Source organism: Ostrea edulis, chromosome 5 (assembly GCF_947568905.1).
Source record: "Ostrea edulis chromosome 5, xbOstEdul1.1, whole genome shotgun sequence".
Taxonomy (NCBI): Eukaryota; Metazoa; Mollusca; class Bivalvia; order Ostreida; family Ostreidae; genus Ostrea; species Ostrea edulis.
The window spans coordinates 87,132,334-87,145,227 of NC_079168.1; the positions used below are offsets into that span (position 1 = coordinate 87,132,334).

The following is a 12,894-nucleotide window of genomic DNA, read 5'->3' on the forward strand; positions in this document are numbered from 1 at the left end:
GGTTAGTACTCTAAATCCAACGCTTTTCTCCCACAATAATTGTGTGGCGCGGGTGCGTGTGTGCGTGTGTGTCTTTTTGTTTTCTTATCTACGGAAAAGGGATAAATGAAATATGATGCAATTGAAATCATATCATTCATTTTGTTGATTGAGCACCCTTTAGGAATATGTATGTTTACAGATCTAGAATTAAATTTTCCGTGAAATTGATATCACTAGTAGTCACCTTGTTAAGTGGTCGACCATAGCTGGAAAGGGGGTAGGGGTTCAGATACGGAAGTAAGCTTTCCAGTTGCCCCTATATCAGCATATAGAAATCGAATGTGCGTTTTCGAGCTACAAAAACGAACGTGCTCTAATGTAGTTAAACGTATTTGTAGATCAGTAGCACCTTTAAAAACGTTCTAATTCTTTTTAATCAGCGGTGTTCTTTAATTTTGATGTCCAACTATCCTTTTAATTCCAAAGAATCTACACGAGCTACAATTCCATATTACGGTGACAAAAAAGAAAAGAAACGCACACTCGCATGATACAGAAAAAACCGATTGCATTCAAAGTGTAAACCTTTAGTAAATGTTATACCATATATCCAGGATATCGATTGCTCAATTGCTGAAAGGTAAAATAACTTCCTCGTTAATTAATTTTAAAATCACAAAAATAAAAAAGAACTAACCGCATGCATCGTCCCTCTCTGTAACGTGGCTGTTCAAGAAGTATATATATCGCCCAAAATTGAAGATGCTTTACCACACCACAGTAGCCGGTCAAGAACGAAAAATCAGGTGAGATTTTCTTTCTATGCAACTGAGAATTTAAACAAACGCTAAAACAAAATTTATCACCAAATAGGTAAATTTACGGACTTTAAAATTTTCCTAACTCTTCGTTAAAGCTATACAATTCTGAGATATGCACAACAAATTGCGTGTGCTATTACGTTAACTTCCAAACTACTCACTGCATTACTTCATATCTAAAATTGGAAGATTAGTATACTTCGTACAATAGTAACGTCTGGTGGGTTTTTTCTATGAATAAAATAATGATATGAATCTCAAAATGTAGTTTTTCCTTTCTATTTTCGATTTCTTTTTCACATATATAAAACAAAACCATCTGAGGTTGATAACATGTCCATAATAGCAGGCTAAACAACGGTTCGTGTTAAAATCATACAAAGTCTGATTTATTGATGTGAAGGCTACAAATGAAAAAATCTAATATTCCAGAATTCTTGATTTTGTCTTGTAGTGTGTTATATTCCGCGCACACACAAGACATCGTTCTGTATTTCCGCAGTTTTATTGCATTGATGAAGATAGTACTATTTTTTCAATAAAATACATGTAGAAAAACTATAATTAAGATAATTTTCAGTGGATTATCTTTTCATGCAAAAGCGGTTCATGATGTATACAAGTATTACAATAGAATATGGAAACTGATTGTATGCAGGCTCTACTACATATTTTAGGATGTTTCCTCTATAGTGCATGGTTCTTAGGTGAACAGCTAATTAATTAATTAATAATTAACTGATGAATAAAAAGTTGTTATCCTTTTGAAGAAGGAATGGCAATACTAAGAAAATAATGTCCATGTCTCGAAGTAAACTTGGCGCAATATATCACACATTCTTTGCAGGATTTATGAGACTGGTCACTGTTCATTATCTTCAATTTTTCACACATAAAGTGATATGACAAATGTCCTTAACTATTTTTTTATTATCAAATCATTTTACTTTTAGAATATTTCTCAGGGATTTTTTAGAATCCCAAATATAACCTGTGTCATTTTCAAATTTTCATGTAACTTTCAATAACAGACCATTTGCCAGCCTTTTTTTCTAAGAATTACGGAAAACAGCGAATTGTATGTATAAATAATTTATATTTCATAGACGAGCCACCTTTTCTGATATATACTATATCCTATATACTAGCATAGATATTGATCACCTGATACCATTGTATATATGATACTGTGTAAACTGCCTAACCCGACACCTGTGCAATTCATTTCACCGGGCTTTTACGACCTTTATTTTCCTTCTGAAATTCATATTTTCATTGTTTTGTACATGTTGGATTAGACACGATTCACTGTATATTTTTAAGGATAGAATTTCATCTTCTGAAAGGGCAGTTGGAGCATAAGTACGATTACTAAAAGTAGAATTAATGACAAGTTCGTTTAAAATACAGTCGTAATAATGAGCCTTACAAACAAAGCTTTGTCAGCTGGAACCAAAACATTCCTCATGTAACCTACCTAATTCTTTTATCACTTCTGGTTTACTAAACACGGGATAGATGGTACGTACTAATTGTGTGAGTTTCGCAGGTACATCCTCCGACTATGGATCTAATTTATATATATATATTTAGTGCTTTATATATTAATCTATTGATTATCACATATATCGTTTAGATCCTAGGGGTAAACGTAAGGTTGAGTGTTATAATTGTTTGTTTGTGCTTTATATATATATATATATATATATATATATGTATATATATATATATATGTGTGTGTGTGTGTGTGTGTGTGTGTGTGTGTGTGTGTGTGTGTGTGTGTGTGTGTGTTAATTTGTCTCATTATCTAAACACGAGACGTCTAATGTGTGAAACTTCAAAGACACGTATAATTCATCCTGTGGGGATCCGGGTTAGAATAGGTCTGCAGTACCTCCTTGCTTGTCGTAAGAGGCGAATAAATGGGGCGGTCCTTCGCGAAAACCGAGGTCCCGTGTCACAGCAGGTGTGGCACGATAAAGATCCCTCCCTGCTCAATGACCATAAGCACCGAGGATATGACTAAATTTTGCAGCCCTTCACCGGCAGTGGTGACGTTTCCATATGAGTGAAATATTCTCGAGAGGGACGTTAAACAATATTCAATCAATCAATCATTCAATGATGATATTAAGCTGTTCATTTAAGAGTAAAGTGGTCTTTAACTTTAGCTAAATGTAAAATATGTATATTTATGAATGTTTCTCATATCTTTGATATCTTATTGTTTATAATTTCCGATAAAAAAAAATTGACAAGTTATGATCTAAGTTACAAACTGAACAGGTGAATTTGACAAGTATATTAAGTTTACCTTTAAACTTCACATAAGAATCTTTTTAACCAATTTGAAACTGATGTGCTTTTGTATAGGGGTAGAAAACGATGAACGGAAATGATTATTTCTGCACATTCGGAATCTTTTTTGTAGGATATGAAAAAGAAGATGAAGAATTGGAAATTGTCATGATAATTTGCAAGCAATGGACAGAAATTGCCTTATGTGGACATGTTAGACTAGTGACATAAACACATACATGTACATTTTGAAGGTTACCGGCATCCAATGCTGATCACAATTTGAGTATGGATGATGTTGTTAAGTTTATTCTTTAACATATTTTTAAGAACAAACCACGAACATCCTCTTTTGTAAAACAACGACATTTGTATGATTAGGAGAATGTGTAAGCTATTTCAGTCATAGGCATTTGTTTTCGATCAAAGCTTTTGTTCGAAATTCTACATAAAAATAACTGCTTTGTATCTTAACCAATTGAGACTGTTCACACACTCATTTTAACTACGGATTACTCTGTTTACCCAATTGAGATAAAGGGCTAACGGCGGGTGGGACCGATCGATAGGAGATGCTTACTCCTAGGCACTGGATGCCACGTTTTGGATGTCCAGAGGTCTATTTTTGACCTACTTTAAGTTTTGTATTCTTTGTAGGAGTTATGAGATTGATCACTTGTTATTTTCATTTTTTCATTCGTATGTGTTTCAATAGGAACACGGTAAGAAATGAATCCATATATTTATATATAGCCATCTTATTAGCAGAATGTTGAAGCTGTTGTGCTTCGTCGCTCTCCTCTCTGTAGCCCTTAGTACTGGTTACGGAGGCAAAGGTGGTTATGGTGGAAGTTCCTATGGAGGCAAAGGCGGCTATCCAGTAGTTTTCTTTGGAGGCAAAGGTGGCTATGTCAGAAATTACTATGGAGGCAAAGGTGGATATGGAGGGGGTTCCTATGGCGGCAAAAGCGGTTATCCAGTAGTTTACTATGGAGGCAAAGGTGGCTATGGAGGAGATTACTATGGAGGCAAAGGTGTCTATGGAGGGGATTACTATGGAGGCAAAGGCGGCTATGGAGGTAGTTACTATGGAGGCAAAGGCGGCTATGGAGATTACTATGGAGGCTTTGGATATGGAGAGGGATCCTATGGAGGCAAAGGTAATTATCAAATAGTTTACAATGGAGGCAAAGGCGGCTATGGAGGAGATTACTATGGAGGAAAAGGTAGCTATGGAGGAGGTTCCTATGGAAGAAAAGGCGGCTATGGAGAAGGTTCCTATGGAGGCAAAGGTGGCTATGGAGGGGATTACTATGGAGGCAAAGGCGGCTATGGAGGTAGTTCCTATGGAGGAAAAGGTGGCTATGGAGGAGATTACAAAGGAGGCTTTGGATATGGAGAGGGTTCCTATGGAGGAAAAGGCGGCTATGGAGGAGGTTCCTATGGAGGAAAAGGCGGCTATGGAGGAGGTTCCTATGGAGGAAAAGGCAGCTATGGAGGAAGTTTCTATGGTGGCTTAGGTTATGGAGGTGATTCCTATCAAGGCAAAGGTTACGGAGGGGTTTATTACAATGGTGGTTTCGGATCCGGTGGCTACTCTGGGAGATCTTTCGGAAAAGTAAACATACTTTGGATTTAAGAATGTGAATTGTTGAATTTCATTGTAAATGTCTGGTTGTCTGTTTCTATTTCTTTTAATTATGAAATGATACTCTACGGTGTATTAATTAAACTTTCCTTTTTATTGCAGGATTACTACTGAAAACTAGGAATCAATGGTCTTCTTGAAAAGTGTATATGGGATTATGTGTGTGTACATTATTTCTACTTCATTAATAAAATATGGAATGAAATGATATTTATTTAACATTGATAAATTATATTGAATAGACGAGGAAGCCTGACACAAACATCATAAACATATAGATAAAGGCGTTAATGAACAAATGAAGATAACGAACAATGATTCATCTCATAAATCCAGTCAAAATACAAAATTAAGAATTGGACAAACACTGACCCCTCGACATACCAGAGGTGGGACCAGCTGCATAATCGGAGTAGCATCACCTATATACCGGTCACACGCGCCATGAGCCCTATATCTTGATCAGGTAAACGGAGTAGTCCGTAGTCAAAATAACTTGATACGGCCTAGCAATTGGTATAAAACACGTCAGACGCATTTGACCCAATGACAGGTTATTGGTTCTTGGGAAATCTCGTTCTTAATTTGATAAGAATTGAAAAAAAAACATTTTCAGCCTGTCGTTTTGCTTTAATGAGTTTTAAGTATCATTTGTACCGACTTTAACATTTCTGGTGCACACCAGTATCAGTATTTTCAACGATGTCGACGTCAGAGCGCTGCTAATCAACTGTTTTCTTTCGTCGGTCAATCTTGATTCGTCAGTCAATTACAAAATTTGTTTTATTGTTTCCTCTCCATCGGAATTTTTAAACAGGCTGAATAAAACAAAACCCGCATAGGATGCAGAGGATCCCTCTGATCATGGGAACAGTCATGTATGTAAATTGACACAAGGGATCGCGGGCAGAAATCTTGACAGCATGTATTTGATTGGTTTAACGAAAGGTCAGACTGATATGATCCTTTATTGAGTTACTTCAGATCCTTATGTAGTTATCTACGTAAGCGGATCAAAGGATCTGATTTTGATCAGATTGTAGGGCATGCTTATTTCTTCTGCACGCCTGATCCCACTTCTGGTTTGTCCAAGGGTCTGTGTTGTCCTTCTCCTAACTTTTCACGCTTCATGGGATTTATGGAATAGGTCACTTCGATATTTTCACTTGTTCATGTGTGTATTTTGGAAGTCATTTTCGCAAATAAAACCCCACTTTGCATGGGAAATTTGTTCTTACAATGTGTACTGTCACCACAACAAATATACAACTCTGCTGAAGCAAAAGGCGAAAAAATGCTGATATCAAATCCGTTTTGTAAACTGAAGTTTTCGGACAAAATGAGGAAACAGGTTCTTGTCTGTGGTCTTTATTTTAAATTCATGATAGATGTATGATGATATGCATACCGACAAGATTTCTATCAGACTCTATTTTGTATTGCTTATAGGAGTTATGAGATTGTTCACTGTTCGTTTTTTCTCCTTTCATCAAAACCTTTTATTTTTAAATTCTAAGTATATCTATATTTAAAAGGCCTCCTGACCACCAGCCAAACTAATGACAGTTTTCATATACAGACCCTGAAACGTGCTACTACACCTTAAAAACGAACCGAACCGTTCCGTGCAAGAAACGAACCGTACTGTTCAAGAAACGTACCGTACCGTGCAAAAAACGAACCGTACCGTTCAAGAAGCGTACCGTACCGTGCAAGAAACGAACCGTACCGTTCAAGAAACGAACCGTACCGTTCAGAAAGCGTGCAGGATAATATTATGCAAACCCCGCCCCCAAAAGCCCGAAAGCGTACCGTACCGTGCAGAAAGCGTGCATTTTATGTCACGTGAACCACTTTTTCAGCCACAGTATATTATTTTCACAATGACGCCCGATGGGAAAGGAGGTCGTAGACTATCGCTGGCTATTCGAAGCATTATCCTCAAACATCACGAAGCTGGGTTATCAACTGTGAAAATCACCGAGATGCTTAAAGTATGTTATCAACAAGTACCCAAGTTTTGACTGAATTATGCATAAAAATTCGTTTTATACTGTGAATTGTTAACAGAAATAGACGTCAGATCACTGCACGGATTTTACATGCATGCTTCTGCAGCCAGTCCTGTGTACTGTGGATGTATATTTCACTTGCAGACTTTTAAAGAGTGAACCAAGGGGCATTTCGTTGTTTTAACGGAATTTCTGTTTCAATCAATTCTTTTAAATTCAAGGGTGAAGTTAACTACAATACTGTAATAGTACTTACAAGTAGCCTATTTAATTTCTTCATATAATCAGGGACGTCGACGTCCCTGATAATGCTACTACACGTATGGCACAGGGCTTGCCGTAAGAAGATGAAATTGATATTTGTAGCGTTAATGTATTCAATATGTACTTTCCTACGTACAGTGTCTGAATCATATGAGAAATTTCTAGACCGATTAGAAAAATTGTCACGTTCTACACTGTAATATTTTCATTACTTTATTAGCAATAATTTTGACATATCTTTTTCTCTTCTACATTGATAACGACCCATATACATAGATGTAGATTGGCGGATTTATTATATACACTAATAAACAATTTTTAATTACATCGACAGAGAAATAAATAGATACATACATGTGTAAAAGAATGTAAACAAGTTAAATTGATGCAAAGCATCAAATCGGCCGCAAAAAATCATTCATTTCAGCATTTTCAAGTATTTCAACAATATATAGAAAAGGTATATGAAACATTTTTATTGCAAACTATACACTTGACTTACTTTTCTGTTAATTTTTTTAAATTTAATTTTCAGTGATCAGAAATAAAGTCAGGGAAATGAAAATCGGACTTCGCGTGATAAAGGATAGGAATATATATGTATTATCATCATTTTATTTGATTCAAAGACAAATGCAACAGATATCTTACATTATTAATTATGAATGACTGAATGCTGACAGAAATGGACGTACAAACTTCACGTACAGATATCCTGGATCGTTCATAATGCCGATGATAAATCACAATAAATGTGAAGTGCAGAAAATAATCATTGTGTCATTTGCGACTTCAGTGTATTCAAAACAAAATTCACTTCTTCTTAAAAACTTTTCCAATTTAGGCACTGTAATTTATATCCGGAAACTTAATACGCTTTGTTTTTACACTTACGCACGCCCATGTCGGGGAGCAGTTCATGTAACAACTTTTTATAAAATCGTAAATTAATAAATGTCTGATGAGAAATGAAAAACAAATTGAAACGTAATAACAACCATTAAGACTTAGACTTAAGCAAATTCTAAAAACTTTTATTCATAACTTTTATGTACGTTATCAATATGGAATTATTCCATCGAAGCAATCAAAAATAACGTCTCATTTCCCCATGTGCACATTCTAACACAACCACAAATCCTGCAGCCGATAATCAAAGAGTCGAATAAGACCGATCGAGTGAAAACAAACTATCGAAACGTACAATTTATACGAAGTCAAAGCGTTCAGGCCACGCCCACCTCATTGATAAAACGTGCAAACCGTTCACAAAGCGTGCAGTTATTTTTAGCAAACCGTACCGTGCAAGAAACGAACCGTACCGTTCAAGAAACGAACCGTACCGTTCAGAAAACGAACCGTACCGTTCATAAAGCGTACCGAACCGTACCGTGCAACTGGTGTAGTAGCATGTTTGAGGGTCTGTACATTTAGGGATTTTTCTTAGCGACTTTTTGTAATATTTATCCCACCTCTGGTGTGTCCAGAGGTCCGTGTTTGCCCGACTCTCTACTTTGTATTGCTTATAGGAGTTATGAGATTGATCACTGTTCTTTATCTTCGCCTTTCACGATTACAAGCTTTAGATAATGATTTGTTCATAGATAATCAAAACAATATTTTCGTTTATTCATTAATACCAATGTATTTTATGTCTCACAATACCTCGCAAAGTCACTAATACTAAGGTTTATGTTGAATTAGATGATAACATAAAACATAACACTTTCTGAAATGAAATATCATTTACTTTAAATGACAGGAAAGAGCATATAACTCAAATACAAAGAGATCAGACATAATACCAACTGCATACGGAGATTACACAAGTAAATCATCAATTGTTGAATGCTATTGCAATAGTAATTTCATTTTTGATTGGCAGTACCATGACACACCCATATCTACAATTAATGTTGAATATTTCTATTGTGACAATATGAATGAAAAGAACCTATTTATAACTGCACATATTCTTTTTTAATGGCATCAACGCTAACTTACAAAAAATAAATCGAATTTTGGCAATCATTAGAATTAAGGCCTATTTTAACATGGTAGGGAAAACCCAAACATTTATAATTAACCATTATGTAATTCTGTGGATAAAATACTGTCTCGTTTTGTAATGCATAATAAATATCGCGATATGTTGTTGATACATGCCACTTCTATCCCTACTCCCTACTAGGATTCGACCTTATGCTTCATTATAGTAATTAACAATTCCAAAACCTCACAATAAACTTAATCCAATGCAATCTACCAAAACAAAAAGACAAACAAAAACTTTCTCGGGGTTTCAACAAAGACTTATTTCAAATAAGCATTATGTAAATCCTATGGTCGCTATGATAATCTAATTTAAGAATACAATTAATGGAGCATTAAGAAAATCTACATTTAAATTGCCTACTATGATTATTTTGTCGGAATATTCGCTAACTGTGTCTAAAGTCCACGGAAGTTTGGACCAGAAAGAGCTGTCGGAACTGGGAGACCTATAAATACAGCAAAGATGATACAGTGTAAACACAGGTATTGTTATCTACTTCAATCCATATACACTCAAGATCGGCGGGCTCAAAGTCTGGGCGTCTTGTAGCGCGTATTTGATTTGACAAATATTTGCTCAATGAAATATCTAGATGGGTTTCAGAAAAGCATAAAATATCCAAGTCATGAACAAAAGAATTTAAATGACCTAGTTTATGTCTAATACTTCGGATATTCAGATGTAATATGTCAAGGACATTTTCAGCAGTAGGACCCGGGTTTAACTCTATATCGCCGCAAGCTAACAAAACAAATATGAAAAACTGAAGATAAAAATTGATAAACACAGATCTAAGCTTAATGAATGTCAAACAACTAGTGAGTAGTTTTAAAATGTGTTTGAGGAAATGCATAAGACATGATAACGGTAACACAATAAAACGTTGTCTTTTGTAAGTCCCTCTACCTGATAAATAGAAAAGACCGATTGCAGCTCGGAATTGTTCAATGGAGTTACCCATTATCTAAGTTGTGGTATATGCAATTTGAAAATATGTAGCTGCAATCATAGAAAATGTTTCCTGTTGAGGATTTAAATATTAGGACATGTATTTCTGAAGACCTAGAATATACAAATATGGTTGCATGACAAACTGCACATAAGGTTTGATTGTAAATAACAAAATGGTATGGATGAAAAAAGAGGAAAAAAACACAAATACATACAAGGCAACAATTCACATGAGTACAGTACTACCTTGGTAGTAATACAAGACATTTCAAAATAAATGAGTTCATGCAAATAACAGCAAAACAATGGCAAATAAAGCATACAAAACAGGTAGGGTAGGAAAATAGGAGGGGTAAATTGCAGAAAAAGGAACAAAATAACTGAAATTTGAGGCCATATGAATTTTAAGGTAAAGTTTTAACTGGAAAACTTGTGAGTATGAAAGTATTTGTTTCGGTATAGTAATATTATCAGTGTAGTAATATTATAAACATAAAATAGCTAAATAATTGGTATTACATTTCAAAATACTGTACGTAGTCGTATTTATTTCTTGGACATAATATATACATCATATATAGGTACACTCAGAGTCAGCTCTCAGTTGGCGCCGGGGTATGACCAAACAGACATAGGTCACTCTCTTGTCTGATGATGTGAGTTTTCTGTCCGTGATCTCTAATACGAATTTTACCGTTGGAAGACCACGCCTGCAGAATCAGTTGTTCACGACAGAGCTGACGGCACAGGAATAATATTTTGTCTCTACGTTTCGTCAGGTCTTCATTGATTGTTTTGTCTCCGGATTTCGTTTTAGACTCTTATGGTTTTTCACTAATCTAAATTTCAGGTCTGCTGAACGTAGCCTTGCAATGATCTGTCTAGGTGTGTGTGTGTCCTATGGCGGTTGGTGGGTGCCCCTACCCGATGCGAATTAACAATATCATCACGGTTCATTGAAATCCCGGCTTTAGTGGTCACATCCAAGATCAAATCAGTTGTATTCTCTCCAGCTGTCTCAGGTATCCCAGAGAATCTTACTAGTGGTCTTTTACCATATTGTTCAAGTTCATCAAGTTGAAGATCATTGTTCATGGATTCCAGTTTGTTGATTTTGGCATTCAGAGGTTCTACTGCTTTTGTCACTTCTTGTTTCACTAGTGCAGATAACTCATCTTGAATGGATAATTTTACGGCAGCAGCAATTCTAACAATATCATCTTCACCAATGACGAGTTGATGGGTGATTTGTGGGTTGTTAACCGTTGGTAATGGGGGAAAATCAGATGGATCACGTTGAGACACTGGGATAGAAGTAGTCATTCTGGGGAATTCAGGCTCAGACTCGTCCCTCTGTTTTGAGGAGTTCTCGCGACATCCGAGAATGACTTGGATAAGTCACTAAGATTCCTTTTGTTTTCTGCTTTTTCGGTCATTTTGACCACACAAATCAAGGTTACAATGTCACAAATATATACAGTCTGTCTATATAAGTACCCAGTTACATTCAGCACACATAACACAAACTATTTCAATCAGAGTTTAAATCAATGCTTGATTCGACAACGACAACGACATCAGCAGGGTGAGCAGAAATCATATCAACAATGGTTCGTCAAAGTTTTTTGAAATTACTCACATTTCATAGTTAAGATTTTAGCTAAACATGGTCTCAACAACCTATAGCACTCCTTTGATCTTCTGGAAAATTTCTGGCAATCCACCCCAAGATTTAATAGATGTTTTTCACATATTTGTACGAGCTCTTTTGTTCATAATAATATTTTGATTTTCTTCCAAGTTATTTCAATTTTAAAAGTGCCACACGCGCCTCATATTTCACTGATAGAACAGGCAGAAATCACGATAGTCCCAAGGGAAGTAAATCACCAGTTACGTCAGTTATCTTGCTCCGATCGCTATGTGCATGGGGTATACTATTGATGAATGAAACGTGCACCTGCTGTGCAAATTTGACATTTTTTGATGGAGATTGAGTTGTCTTCAAACGAGCTATTAAATAAACAATAGTGTGATGGGCCATCTTAATTTTTTATTCTTTTTAAGATACATTCAATCAAATTACGGATTATTCCGCAGTCAAAATCATTGTGTAAAGAAAAGCCTAATAATGGTCTCTTAACAATAGGTATAAAATACATCAAACAATATTTCACCAATGGTAGGTTGTATTGGTAAACTAGATCGTTATAATGACAATAGAATTTGCGAAATGTTGACTTTAAACAAGACTGTTGAAGCCCCTGTACCATCAACTTGTTTTTCAGTAGTCTGCCTCGATTTAAAAACTAATCACACGCAGAACAAGCTCTTGCGTATCGAATCAGTTGAGATATATACACACAATATCCAGCTGATAATTTCATCAATTACATGAATCCCATAAAGAATTAAAAAAAATAATAGTAGATCAAACACGGACTCCTGGATATACCAGAGGTGGGATTAGGAGCCTAGGAGGAGTAAGCATCCCAAGTTGACCGGTAACGCCCACCGTGAGTCCCTTATTTCAATCAAGCCAAAAGGGTCTATGATTACAAAATCCCAGTCTTTAATTTTGTGTGGAAGTGATGGTGTAGAGTGTTGAAAATTCGTACGTTTTGTTATTGTTGATTTTGGAAAAGTTTTGCGATTTCAAATTTACTAAGAGTTACATGTAGAATCCATATCTAATATACTAGTACTACAGTACATTATTTCAAAGATTTATATCTACCTTTGAGTATTGTGTAATTATATGTTGAAATAGTAGATGATATGTAATGATTTTTAATATTCAAGGTGTTCAATTGATATCAATATAACATTACTTACTTGATGGTCATCAAGTTTCACATTATA

At 35.5% G+C, this 12,894-nt stretch overlaps 1 protein-coding gene across 1 annotated transcript; it reads left to right on the forward strand.

Annotated features, from left to right (window-relative positions):
• Nucleotides 1-762: 762 nt before the first annotated feature.
• LOC125652845 (keratin, type I cytoskeletal 9-like) lies at nt 763-4,950 on the forward strand. Its single transcript, XM_056166624.1, has 3 exons — nt 763-788; nt 3,867-4,719; nt 4,852-4,950. The coding sequence occupies exons 2-3, from the start codon at nt 3,871-3,873 to the stop codon at nt 4,861-4,863; spliced, it is 861 nt and encodes a 286-aa protein (XP_056022599.1). The 5' UTR covers nt 763-788; nt 3,867-3,870; the 3' UTR covers nt 4,864-4,950.
• Nucleotides 4,951-12,894: the final 7,944 nt, after the last annotated feature.